Source organism: Psammomys obesus, unplaced genomic scaffold, assembly GCF_907164565.1.
Source record: "Psammomys obesus unplaced genomic scaffold, mPsaObe1.curated_primary_1811, whole genome shotgun sequence".
Lineage (NCBI taxonomy): Eukaryota > Metazoa > Chordata > Mammalia > Rodentia > Muridae > Psammomys > Psammomys obesus.
The window spans coordinates 784899-798579 of record NW_026585691.1 but is presented as its reverse complement, the minus strand read 5'-3'; the positions used below and the strand labels follow the sequence as shown (position 1 = coordinate 798579).

Genomic DNA, 13681 nt, shown 5'->3' with positions numbered 1-13681 from the left:
CTACGAGACGCGGGAGCCCTGCGCGCCCCCGGGAGGCCCCGCGGCGGCCAAGGTGAGTACGCCCCCGCAGCTCCCGGCCCCTGTTTGCACGGCGGGCCCGCCCCGGGGCCGGGTGTGCTCTGCTCGACCCGGGAGCAGAGGGTCCCGGCCGCTCGCCGCGGCCCCAGCTCGGGGCATGCCGTGGGCTCGCTGGGACCCGGGCCGGAGCGCTTCGGAGAACCCGGGAGGACAGGCCCGAGAGGCCGCGAGCGAGCTCCGTCTGCAGAGATGGTGCGGGAGCGGGGGAGACTTGCAGGGACGGCTGGGCGTCCGGGAGGGAGACAAAGGCTCGGGAGGAAGGGAGAGGTCGAGAGGGCGCCCGGAACCGGAGAGAGCACGCTGGAGGCCGGGCCCCGTGGGAGCGGGGTGACGCCCAGGAGCGGCCGCGGAGGGGCCCGGGAGAGGGTCTCCCGCCAAGAGGGGCCTCCAGACTGGGTCTCCCGATCCCCCAGCTCTCGCCCCGGGGACCCCGCAGCTCTCGGCGGGCGGCCGGCGGTGGCCGAGGGCCGGGTGGCCGCGAGCGGCCAGCACACCTGCACACCTAAGCGGGGCTTAGGAGACCGGGGACCCTGGCCCGCGGGGAAGGCGGCCCTGGGGAGGGGAGGGAACGCACGGAGAGGGGCGAGCACAGAACGCCGGCTTCCCGCTTTGTGTTTAAGCAAATCCCTGGGAGTGCCGCAGATGACCCCAAACCCACCCCGGTCACGCCACCGCCGCGCAGGCCCCCAGCTCCGCCGGCCCCCGCCTTCCTGTTGGTCCCGGACAGGGACCCCCTAACCCTGTCGCTTTCGGCCGCCGCAGGTGTACGCCGAGAGGGACGAGCACGTGAAGAGCGCGGCGGCGGCGCTGGGGCCCGCGGCCTCGTTCCTCTGCGCCCCGGAGGCCCACGGTAAGGCCTCCCCAGGCCTCCGGTCCTCCTAAGGCAGGCAGCGCAGACAGAACCCGGGGCCAGGGCGGGCCATTTAGGGAAGGGAGGAGGCGAGAAGAGAGCTTAGAGAAAAGGAGAGAGCGAGCGGGGGAAGAAAAACAATAGAAGAACGAGGAAAGCAAGTGTGAACTCCCAAGGCTCAGGGTCTGGCTGCTTACAAACAACCACAACCCGCCTTCCGCACTCCCACAGGCGCACACACTCCAGAACGCCTTCTCGGAGGTTCAAGCCTTAAAACAGAACAGAACCGAACAGAAGCCCTATGCCTGCCTGGCATCTCTTTCAGGCCCTTTCGTTTTATCTAGAAACTAGCCTTGGGCTGCGTGGTGGCCAGGCCTGATGGGGCGCAGGGTGGGAGCTGGGAGCTGCGGCTCGGGTACCCCAGAAGCTCGGGGTGGCCGCAGCCCCGATCAGGGAGCAGGCAGCCCTGCGTTTGCATTTGGCAGAGGGAGAGCGGGGTGACGGGGTGACGGTGTGCGGGACAGTGGACTCCTGCTCCACCGACTCCAAACCCGGCGGCTGCGCGCCCTCCCGGCGCCCCAGTATCTGCGAGCACGATGTAGGTCGCTCGTCCCCGGTGGGCTCAGCTGCTGGTCCTGATCTTTTCCTGGGGGCCAAAGGCTGGGGCGGGGGCGCGCAGCCGGCACGGCGCAGGCCGCGTGTGGGGAGGGCTGCGGGGCCTGCAGCCTCGGGGCGCGCCTGGGCGCACAGCCGGGAAGCAGAGGCGGCCGCGACATTTTTAATTAGGACCTGGGCGCCCCAACCGAGGCCGCTCTGCAGTATCCGGGTCACGTTTCTTTGCCTCTCCTTGAAACTCGGTCTGCCTCTTAGAGCCAGATAAGGAAGACAATCACTCGACCACAGCCGACGACTTGGAAACCAGGAAATCCTTTTCAGACCAAAGGAGAGTCTCCCAGCCAAGCCCTGCAAATACAGATCGAGGTGAGCCCCAGTCCTGGCTCGCACCCGTGGCCTCGAGCTGAGGTCCAGCTCATCCGGGTCACCGCACGCTTGGAGGAAGGTTTTAATCAAGGGCAAATGATGCCACTGAGCAGATAGTTAATGCTGTGGAGAGGTGCAGGCCGGGTTTCAGGACTTGTTTCTTCCTTGTTGGCTTGGCGGGTCTTCTGAGTAAGGGGGCTGCTGAAAGAAACGGGAGGAGGAAAGGCCTCATTCACCTGAGTGAATGAGGGTGCTTCCTGAACTCACTTTCCTTCTCCCAAAATTAGTGGGGAGGTAGGAAAGTAGCAGGGACAGACCCCCTCTGTCGGCCCTTTGCACCCTTAGGTGAAGATGGGCTCAGTTTGGATGTCACAGGAACTCAGATGGTGGAGAAAGATATTGAAAATCTGGCCAGAGGTGAGGTCAAATGCGAGAAGTGGAGCCGTGAGGGGCTTGAGGTGGATGGGAGGGGTGTGTGGCACAGCTGGGGAGGAGGTGTCGGTTTTCATTTCATCCGGAGAAAAAAATAACCGTGGGCACCTGGCGCAGGTCCGTGTGAGCGAGAGAGTGAACCAGCCCCAGTAAGTTTACGGAAGTTTGGGTTCCGAGACCTGAGTCTGTCTCCAAGGGCCCAATGAGAAAGAAAGGGCCTTAATTCTCAGAGCTTGTAACCTGTGGACAGTTCGGGCCTCTCAAACCGCAAGAAAAACAACTTTTTCTGAACAAGATGGCAGGCAGGCAGGCAGGCAGACATTTGTTTCAGGAATGCGGCAAAGGCTACTTTTCCCTCTGGAATTCACGAAGCTAAGCAGTAAGGTTGGAGCCCACTTGTAGAACAGGACACCCCCCCTCCTGCTGCAGCCCAGTCCCGCCGGAGGGAAGTGGCCTAAGACAGTGGTTTAGAAGGCCCCTCTGGCTCTCCACCTTCTGTTCCTGGGTTGCAGAGGAGCCTTTTTTGGGGGGGAGAGACAGATACTAGTGGCTCCCTGCTGGGGGCAGCCTGTCTTCCCAGTCCTCCCAAACAGGCTTCTGGGGCCTTGAGCTGAGCCTTCCCCACACCCGCCAACGGAAGGTCTTAAAAACTGGGCTTCCAACTGAGGGTGGAAGCAGCCACGGGCTGCTGGCCCCAAGTTCAGAGTTTATCGGATACACCACATCAGAACCACTGGTGTTCTACCTGACTGTGTCTGGGGATCTAAGCAGCCCAGGAAATTGTAGACAAACTTTCTGTGTGTGTCTTTTTGGCTTTTTCTCTGGGAAGGCTGCCCCTGGATTTGATCAGATTCTCCCTGAATTGCCTCTAGAGTAGAACTCTGGAGTCTCATTTGAAATGGGGAATGGTGTTTGTGGGTCATCCTCTGTGGTTGGGGAGCAACTTAAAGCAGATGCCAGGCCCCAGTTATTCCCTGGAGCCAGGCCCAGGCATGCGAGTTCCTACCCTCGTGAATTTGAATATCCTGGGACTACCCCATAGCTCCCCATCTTCCATCAAAATCTTGGGGTTCCAATGAAAAAAGCCAGAGTGCAGAAGGCCTCTGCTCAAGTGTCAGGCAGAACCTTGGCTCCCAGATTTCCTCAGTCTTCGCTTTAGCTCTCTCCCAATTCTTCACAGAAGAATTGCAGAAATTGCTTCTGGAGCAAATGGAGCTTCGGAAGAAGCTGGAGCGAGAATTCCAGAGTCTCAAAGGTACTTCCTTCCTTCCTTCCCACCCCACAGCAGCCTCCCAAAGCCACAGCCCCGGGGAGAGAAGGACCCCAGCTTCAGCGTTTCCAGCTAGGTGAAGGCCTGGATGCGGTGGGGGTAGGGATGAGGATGGGAGGGAGCGCGGAGTGGAGCTGCAAGAGGAGGCTGTGCTTAACAGCTCTCACTTAATCAATTTGCACAGATAATTTTCAGGATCAAATGAAGAGGGAATTGGCTTATCGGGAAGAAATGGTGCAACAGCTGCAAATTGTCAGAGGTAAGACGGGAGTCAGGTGAGCGCTTGTGCGGCTGTAACTGCCTCTGTCTGGCAGGAGCCGCGCGTTGCCTCAGCCATTTGGATTTAAATTGAAGGTAATTTAACAATTATTTTTTTTATTTAATATCCTTTGTATAGTCTGATTAGCCTCAGAATGGCAAGCGAGCCCAGCAAACGGCTTGCAGGCATCATTACGTGGAGTGATTGAACTTCTTAGCGCTGCAGTTTCCACGGTTTCTAAATTAAAAATCGAGGCGTAAAATTACCTGGGAAGTAATGCCTAAGTTTGCTTTAATTTTGGTTAGATCCGGCTGCCTGTAAGCTCGGTCCCAGGCCGTGTCCTCCCCCCCCCCCCCGCCCCAGCCTGCCTTCTGAAGTGTTGGTTTCCCCTCCTCAGTCTCCAGAGGTGTCTCTGGGAGGGAGGCTGTGACCTGGGCCAGTGGGCTGCTGGGTGCTGTGTTTGCCCACAGCACTTCCTGTCTTCCAGATACCTTGTGTAACGAACTGGACCAGGAGAGGAAGGCCCGCTATGCCATCCAGCAGAAATTAAAAGGTGTGAGCCCAGAATCAAAGATGAGAGAGAGGGAGAGAGAGAGAGAGGAGAGGTGGCTGGTTATACTGTTGGATGGATGGATGGATGGATGGATGGATGGATGGATGGATGGGAGGTAGGAAAGTAAGGCCGCCAGGGCCCACTTGGATCAGAATGGAGTTGGGAACTGAATGAAATGAGGGAAATTCTTTTATAATTGTGATATAGAAAGAAAGAGCCCTTTGAACTCCGGGCATCCGAAAATTTGCTTTCTCACTCAACCCTGGCCTGGGACAATTAGACCACCTTGTGCCTCAGTTTCCTCTTCTGCCAAATGGGACTAATGGAGCTAAGGAATGGTTCTGATTGGCCAGGGATCTCATTCTTGCCTTCCTACCTCCCTTCTGCTCCATTAAGAATTCGTGTGCCCAGAGGGCTGAGTGGGGCCCGCGAGGGGGCAATGGTGGGCCTGGGGGCCGGGGAGGCGGCGAGGCAGCCGACGAGGCAGCCGACGAGGTCTCCGCGACTCTCTCTGCAGAAGCGCACGACGCCCTGCACCACTTCTCCTGCAAGATGCTGACGCCCCGGCACTGCACCGGCAGCTGCTCCTTCAAGCCTCCGCTGCTGCCCTAGCGCCCGCCTGGCCGCGCCCACTCGCCCTCAAGCCATTCCGCTCCCTTCTGTAAATACCCGCTGCAGTGGCGGCCGAGAGAGGAACAAGCCATTGGGACCGGACCCTTGTAAATACAGCCGCCCACCTGTCCGCCGGGCCCCATGCGGGCCGGCTCGGTGTCCACTGTAAATACTGCCTCGCCCCTCCTTTGAACTCCAGGGCATCAGACCTTAAGGGGTAAACTGGACCTACCCGGGGAAAGAAAAGGGAGAGGGGCGACCTCTCTGGCCCCAGCAGGGCCTGGAACCCGGATTGTGAATATATGTAGCATCTTCTCCAGCTGCGGCCGCGCACTCCCTGTCCCGTCCACTTCTGAAACTCTCCTTCCTAAGGACAATGTGGCTATGTGCAATGGATATAAACGGGCTGTGAGTCTCTTGGTTCATATTAGGTTCACTTTATTTACGCTGTAAGTTAGTTTACTGCCCCACCACCACCCCCCCCCCCCCCCGCCCCTTTCCAGTCCTCATTTTGCATTCATTCCTCTTTGAATTTTGCTTTGTGGTTTTTGTTGTTGTGTGACGTAACAGCACTTTAAAAAGGGACACAACTGACTCACGAGATGGCAACCATCTTGAGCCTATTTGGGGAGACCTGTATCCGTGACTTTTGTTTTTAATAAAAGGAAAAAAGCTGTTACTACGTGGGACTGTGGAGCTGGGAGTGGGCCAGGAGGTGGAGGAGGGAGGGGAGGAGCTGATGGAAGATACTACTGGAGGTAGGCGTTAGGGTGCCACTGCAAAGGTTAGAGTGCTCTCTCAGGAGATGGACAGGGTTCCTGAACAACTCTACTGACCTACCCAAAGACACCCAATTTTCCCCAGAGGCCTCTGAGTTAAAACCTACTTGGCGCTTTGGCTGGGGAAAGGGACAGCAGCCTGGTCCCTTGAACAGCAGGGCTGTTCTTCACCTGTACAGCCAGGAGGTTAATTTTTGCCTCTTTCATCTCCTGTGCATGAAGTCACCGGCAGGTTGGGGTGCACTCAGCAAGAGAGGTCTCCAGGCTGCTAGGAATCTCAAGTTCATCCGAATTGCTCTGCTTGCTGGAGCGGGCACCGGTAGTGCTGACCAGGTGGGGGTGAGGAGTGAAGGCTGTAGAATGGCAGGACAGATCTGGAAAAAATGGTGAGAGTTTGAGGTCCAGCACAAACAGATGCCCTGCCATGGGCCTGTCCTCATCCCCAAGGAGAAAGCTCTGTCCGCACCCCAGTGAGGAAGGTGAGGTCTGCTGGCCACAGCTGCAAAGGCCAGGACACTCCCCAGGCTGTTGCCGAGAAGTGTAAAGCTTCATAGGGGCCGTTAGCCTCAGCTTCTGCAAGGCACCTGCTGGTTGCGCCACAGACATCCAACATAAACTTCAGGAAACACACCCCTCCCCCAAAACAATGTGGAGCTCTCTTAACAAATTTTTGACCCAGAAAATTTCATGGCCTCCTCTGGCTAGCAAAGGTCCTGCGTTGTGCCCTTTATTATTTTTTTCCAGGGCCTAGCTTTCCAATCTCCACTAAATGACATTCGGCTGTCTATGCCCTGAGGCTCAAGGAAGCGCTCCAAGAAGGAAGCCCATCTGCAGGCTGCTGACAGAACTGTCGCCTCCAAGACCAGACTCTCAGACTAGAACTCCAGGCTAGCTCCAAGCAGTCTCTGGGGGACCTTGGAAGGGAAGTCGAGTCGGGAGTTCTCTGGGGTGTCTGAGGTGGGGAGCCAGAGTTTCACTGGAGGCCTCTTGCGGTGCAGGCGAGCTGGGACACAGTGAGCAATAGGGAACAGAAGCAGATGCTGGGGCCCCACGCATGGGTGAGACAGGAGGCTGGTCCGTGCGCAGGGGCTGTGAACCTTTAGCCTGGATACTGAGAGGGTGAGATCCACAGAGGATGAGGCGGAAGTAAGGGTGGTGAGGGTGCCAGGCAAACTGAGGTCCCATCTTGCTTTCATCCCTTCTGGGACCCTCCTGGGCCCTGGGATTGCTTATGTAGGGCAAGGGGAAAAGGGCCCACTTACTGGCCCCCTCACGGCTGGGCTGCACTTCGGAAGTGGCCCAAGGCACACCAGGGACAGGACCACGCTTGCAGATCGCGGAGTTTCCCCTGGTCTAAAGGCACCATCTGAAGCCACACAATCCTTTTCTGTAAAATGGACAGGACAGTTGTCACCATGGCTTACACACTTACAGAGGAGACTGGCAAACATTTCATTTTCGCCTTTCCTTCCAAACTCCCCCAAAGAGGAAAAAAGTATACAAGCATACAGGGACCTGGAGCTGGCCAGAAGGGGAGCCTCGGGTGGTACGGAGCCCCTGAGGCTGGAGGTGTAGGCGGATCCGACCTAGAAAGTTCCATCGCGCAAAAAATAAAACCACAAAACATAGAAACCCTCCTGGGCTCTGCATCACTTCAAAATGGCTTGTTCTCCCCAAAATGTTAATAACCAAACGATTGGTATGGATGTAATTATCAATAATTATACGAATTATTGCTGATTGCTGGGCTCGTAGCTACTTTAATTAGCTTACCAGATTCTAATTAAGTTAAATGAAACATTAATAGAGAAAATATGCTTTAAAAAACACTCAGGATTTTTAATGTCTATTTCTCGCCACCATGTTGCCACCTTGCGACGGACTTTGGACATTACATCCAGAGCTCGAGGCCCGGACACCTTCGCTAGCTCTAGCGGAGGAAGTGGGCTTTCGGAACTAAGGGGGACTGTGGGCCAGACTGTCTCAGGGGAGGTTTTCTCCGGGTACTGGATTTGGCAACCCTGTTCCCCCGGGCTCTCTAAGAGACTCTGGCGCTGGAGAACAGGTCTGCGGTAAACACGCCCCTTCCGCCTAGGCGACACTTTCTCCAGAGGAATTGCATCCCCTTTGGGAGCGGTGTGGGACAGACTGCCGCTCTCCACCAGCGGCAAACTCTGCGAGAGAGACCGAGCTGAGAGACGTCTTTATGCCCTTGAGACAACAGCAAATTGTTCCCGCTTCTGCCTCCTCTGCCAGTGGGTTCCATATCGCGCCTCACGGTACTCGCCTCCTTGTTCCGTGTGAGTGTGCTTGAGATGGCCGAGGTCACCCGATTCTTCCTTGCCGCCCCCACGGTGCACCGCAGGCATGGCAGTGCTCACGAGGAATGTCCACGTGAGGGGAGAATTTGCCTAGGTGCAGGAATCGTCTGAGGGAAGGAATCCCCAGGTGCTTCTGGACAACAGCCACTGAGAAGCAATTATGCTCATTTACATGAGGTTAATTAAGCAGAAGCTTGCTGCTCACAAAGAAGGTCCTTCATCAGTGGAATTAGTGTTGGGGTAGGGTGTGATTTATTGTCAACACAGGAAAGGAAAACCTTCCTCCTGTCCCAACTGTGTCTCAGGACACTGGCTCACACTTGGCGGGTGCGCGGCCGCCGGTGCGCCCACTCATTCCCCGCCACCCACTCATTCCCCGACACCCTGCCACACAGTGCAAGCTTCATTCCTTGCGGATATGCAGCTCCCACCTAGAACCCAGATCACCAGTACAAGCAAAGCTGCGCTTCCTGCCCTCTCTGCACTTGGGTTCACTCTACACGGCCTCCCCGAGCCCGCAGTGGTTGCTAACTGCACAGACTATGGAACGGTACTCACCGAGGCTCCGCTGCCGCCTAGTGTGGCGGGGACCTGTATTGGAGCTCTGTGTTTCTGCTTATCGCACGACTTCATATAACTGGTTTGTAGGCGTAGCAAGCTAATTAATGAATGCAAAGCCTAGAGGACAGTCCGTCTGTGTGTGACAGAAAAGGCCGCCGCTCTCTGCCATGCATTTCCTCGTGGCCCTCTATTCCTCGAGGGCCTAGGAAGGGAGACAAGCCAATGCTCTCTCCAGCCTGGACTTCGGAACTTTCTGGAGACACTGGAAAGTATCCACGAAGAGCCAGGTTGGAAAGATATCCGAAGGCACCAACATTTGTTGGCTACAGGTGGCCAGCGGGGCAAGAGACTGGCCCAAGTTCTTTGAGCAAGTCAAAGCAGAGCCAGGGAAGGCAGCCAGGGCTTCAGATTCTTCCAGCCCTCAGGGCTGCATACTCCAGCAGAATGGCAGGCCATGTGGAGAAGAATGCGGGGCTTCTCGGAGGGTTGAGTTCCTAAACCACTCCGTCCCAGCCAGCGATCCTGCGGGCCTTTCTAAAGGAGGCACCAGTATGGCGGTGTCTTTGATTGGCAGCACTCTGGGAGGTAGTTTCAAACTTTTGACCCAGACATCTGACTTCAACAGAATCGTCTTGCAGTCGGTGCGTAGAGGAAGGCCGAGAGCCGAGGTGCAAGGAGGAGACCCACAGATCTTGTTTAGCCACTGTGGTCGGGAAGGGTCACCTCCGAATCCTCGGTGCCGCTCTGCAGCCAGCGGCGGCCCGGGGAGTCCGCCCAGCCGCCCCGGCCCTCCGGTGTGACCACGGGTGCCCTGCGGGGGCCCGGGGGGCCCTGGCGTCCTGCAGAACCCACGCGCGGGCTCGGGCGCCCGCGAAGCCGCACACCGGTGTTCTCTGCGCGAGAAGCTGGTATTTCAGAAGGCCTCGGGTAAACCAGCGCGGGAAAGTTGAAGCCGAGCAGGGCCGTGCTTTCGCCTTCGTTCGGATAATTAGGAATTATTATTATTTTTTGTCTTTTGGTTACTTGGCAGTGGAACAGCGAGCAGGCCGGGCAGTTCTGCGTGCAGGCCTGGTTTCGGGTCTCGCCGTGTGGGAGGGAAGCGAGAGGCCGTGGTGGAGGGTGGGGGAGCGTTGGGGAGCAGGCCGCGGGGAGGCCGCGGGCCTGCAGGCCCAGCGAAGGGGCGGCGGGGCCGGGGGCTCTTCAGCCTGGGGGGGTCGTAGGCCGCGTGGCAGACTCGCGGGCGGGGGGGTGTGAGACCTGTCTCAGAGGGAAAATAAAGCACCGTGCGCCGCCGAGCTCTGCCGGCCACACCTCAGCCGCCGTGGGGAGTGCGGTCCCGACCCGCGGGGACGGGCAGGAAAATATGGAACGCTTCACGAATTTGCGTGTCATCCTTGCGCAGGGGCCATGCTAATCTTCTCTGTATCGTTCCAATTTTAGTATATGTGCTGCCGAAGCGAGCACGACGCCCGGCTCTGCTCGGGGCCTATATTAAGGCAAAACGAGTGAAACCTTCCAGGTTACGGTGAGAAGCCTGGACCGTGTTTTCCATTTTAACGGCTCTACAAGTTAGTGCCTCTTGACTTCTATTTGCGTATTAGTATATTTTTAGTTTAGCTCGGAATAAATTCGTTAATAGTCCCCAATCCCTTGTCTACATTGCATATGCAAATGAGGGGACGACGGGAAACAGACGTGTTCCGGGGCGAGCTGTGCGCGGCCCCGTAGTCACACTCCGCCACGTGACGCGCGCTGGGCACGCGCCCGGGCGCGCGGGGCCGGCGCCGGTGCCCCCCACGGCGGCGCTGACCCCAGTGGGACAAGGCGCCGAGGCTGCGGCAGAGGCTGCGAGCGGCCGTCAAGCCCGCCCAAGCCGCGGCCGCCCACACCTGCTCTGGGTGTGAGGGTGTGCGGGCGGCCTCGGCCTCAGTTTGCCCCCGGCTCGTCAGAAACCTACTGTTGGAGCCACGGGAAAGTGGGGTGTCCACTCTGGGGCCCGCGGCTGGCGGTGGTCGTGGGGAAAGGCCTCTCTCTGCTCCTCGTTTACTAAGGGCCAGGCACTTTGGTGGGTGTGGCTCGCCCACCTTGCGGGTGAGGAAACTGAGGCTCTGGCAGGTTGATCCAGCGGGCCTGCTGGATGCAAGCCTGATGCCGAGGCCGCTCTTTTCTCCTGCGCAGTCGGACTCTGAAGAACGCAGCCTCCCCATCCCTCAGGCTTAGACATTACCCCAGGCTCGCATGACTCTTCCGCCCTTCCTCCCGTGCTCTGACGGACCTGGAGCGCCGGCGCGTCGCCATGCGCTCTAAGGTGACACAGTGAGCAGCGAGCTCCGGTGCCAGCAAGGGGGCCAAACGCACTCCGTGAAGGCACTATGCAGGGGCTCACTGAGACCTCTGTGGCCTGGCGTCAGGCAACCTTGAGAGGACAGGGACCGAGACTGCCAGGCAAAAGCCACTGGAGTCACTTCCACTCGCCAGGGTCGGTAGCACGAGAGAGGCCACCAGCGCGGCTTGCTCACAGCCTGAGTTAGAAGGACTGGGACACAGCCTAGGCAGAGGAGCGCCAGGGCTGGCTTTGGCGCCGAGCCTCCCCCCCCCCCCCCACCTGTTTTCAAGGAGATTGAAATCAGGTGCGTGCCGCTCCGCTTCTCACGTGACCTCTCTCTAAATTAGCAGTAAGCAACTGCAAGCCTCAGAATGCTAATAATGGCCCTGACTGAGTGAAGAGAGCTAATTTGGGCAATGATGTTTCCCTTGGATTTACAAACGGGAATTGCCAACAACCAAACCACAATAGCATTGATGGGAGGTGATGCTAAACTTCAAGCAGAACCTACGGTTGTTATTCACGTATTTAGAAGGAGAGCCTTTTGACGCAGTGGCTGCGCACATGTGTCTTGGTGACAGGTAAAGCCGGTGGGTTCCTGACTGCGTTATTGTGCAAGCCAGCAGGAAACAGACCTGGTTCTTGTTGACCGGTCCTGGCTTTTTGAAGCCAGAGGTGGTCTTGTCTGTTTTTGTTGTCTGCTTTTTCTTGTCCAGAGGTTGTGAAGCTGAGGAATCTGGGTTCTAGTTCCACTCTTTCTGGCTCTGGTCCTGTTTTAGCTTGAAAGAAGCAGCCTGCGGAGGACTGTTAACTGCTAACGTCTTGTTCTTGTTCGGCCTTGACATGTTGCAGTTGTGTAACTGAAAGGCTTTCCTGAGAGAATATAATTAGCAGGATGTAAAAATTCCAAGATGGCTCAGTGGATAATCAGGCTAAGTCTGATGACTTGGGTTTGATCCCTGGGACCCACACGATCAAAAGGGAACTGACTCATTCTCACAAGTTGACCTCTGACCTCAAGTTGTCCTCTGACACTGTGCCATGGACACATATACACAAAATAAAAGGTAATAAAATTTCAAATCCCAATATTAGTTTTGTATTGTTTACAGGGTTACAAACATGCTGGTCATCCCTGAGGTGTAATGGCCCCAGCAGGATCTGTAGGAGCTGTTGTAGACCTCGTTCTCAGGCCTGCTGAGGACAGTGAGCAGGCCCAACATGGAAGAAGGTGGGGAGTGCCACTGGGCTTCGTGCCTCTAGCTTCATCCAGAGGTGGGAGCAACTGGAAGGCAATTAGGCCACAGGGCACCACTGGTTTCTCCGGGAGCTGAATTCTTGCTGGACTGGGATTGGTGACCGGCTGGTTCCTTACCATGAGAGTAGGCTGTGCAGTCAGTGTGGCACCCTTGTCTTCCTCTCCGTGTGATTTTGTTGTTGTTGCAGGGAGAGGCTGCTAGAAGACGCCTTCTCTGTGCATTGAGTACTCTCAGCAAAGACCAAGCAATGGGGCCACCCAGCCTCACACCCTAACCCTCCATAACTGTAAGCTGCATAAACCTCTTTTTCTGTACAGATTCCCAGCCTTGGGTGTTTTGTTATAGCATCAGAAAACAGACTAAAATAATGGGTGAATGGAGAAGACAGAATGGGTGTGGTATGAGGCTAGAGGAGGGGAGATCACGTGAAGGAACCCCTTAAGGGGAGAACCAAGTGGATCATGGCTTCCCAGGAAGTCCTATGCCCCGGGACATAGGCACTAAAGCAGAAGGGTGCTATTGAGGACTGGCTCTGGGCGGCCATCTTGGCGCTATGGTGGCAGCAGATTCAGTCAATGGCTTCTCTCCGTTCTGCAGACTTGAGGTGACCAGAATGTGGACACCCTGAGTGTCTCAGGCCATAGTGGCAAGAGAGAAGGTTGGTGGCTTGGTCCAATTGAGGGTGGGGCTTCCCACCCCTCCGTGAGAGAATGCAGACCGGGTTTGACGATCTTCTTTTTCCTATTATTATTATTATTATTTTAAAGACAGGGGTTTTTGTTTTTATATAGCCATGGCTGTCCTAGAACTCACTCTGTAGAACAGGCTGGCCTCCACTTACAGAGAACCTCCTTCCTCTTCCTCTTGAGTCATGCAGCACCAAGCCTAGCCTTATTATTAAATTGTAATTATTTAGTGTGTAAGGGTCATCCTCGGTGACACAGGACCCTGTCTCAACAGTCAGGAAAAAGGGATGTGTGGTGGGGAGCAGGTTACGCACGGCCAACTAAAACTGCCGACAGGGTTTGACCCCTGGAAAACACATGGTGGAAGGAGAGAACTGACCCATAGAATTGCCCTCTGACCTCCACATGTGTGCTAAAGCACGTGAACAAGCCCACAAGCTCCACACAACGATAATAATTTTTTTTAAAGGAGGCGCGAGAGCGGAATCTATGGGCAGATCTGCTAGCCTCTCTCTGCCTGAGGCAGCGTATCTGTGTGGTTTTGCAGGGCATGAAGAAACGGGCAAACCTTCAGATCTTGGCACCCTGGACTCTGACGTCACTCACGTCCTAGGCCATGCCAACTGTGGTACGGAGGGAGAGCTGAAACACGAGGGTCCCACAGCCTCTCTGCAAACCTTTCCCATTTCTCCAGGTGCCAAGCTGCTGACTCCT

General features: G+C 56.6%; 1 protein-coding gene and 1 non-coding gene across 2 annotated transcripts in view; one reads left to right on the top strand and one right to left on the bottom strand.

Moving 5' to 3' along the window:
• Positions 1–6182, top strand: part of Skor1 (SKI family transcriptional corepressor 1) — a 7075-nt gene extending 893 nt beyond the window's left edge. Inside the window, exons 2-9 of the mRNA XM_055596733.1 lie at positions 8–52; positions 841–928; positions 1799–1909; positions 2255–2326; positions 3522–3596; positions 3796–3870; positions 4358–4423; positions 4941–6182. Of these exons, the coding sequence (XP_055452708.1) occupies positions 8–52; positions 841–928; positions 1799–1909; positions 2255–2326; positions 3522–3596; positions 3796–3870; positions 4358–4423; positions 4941–5035 (627 nt within the window). The 3' untranslated portion in view covers positions 5036–6182. The remainder of the gene's footprint in view (positions 1–7; positions 53–840; positions 929–1798; positions 1910–2254; positions 2327–3521; positions 3597–3795; positions 3871–4357; positions 4424–4940) is intronic.
• Positions 6183–10053: 3871 nt separating this feature from the next.
• On the bottom strand, positions 10054–10160 carry LOC129670351 (U6 spliceosomal RNA). The gene has a single exon (XR_008719182.1). It is a non-coding gene; the product is annotated as a U6 spliceosomal RNA (small nuclear RNA).
• Between the last annotated feature and the right edge of the window lie 3521 nt (positions 10161–13681).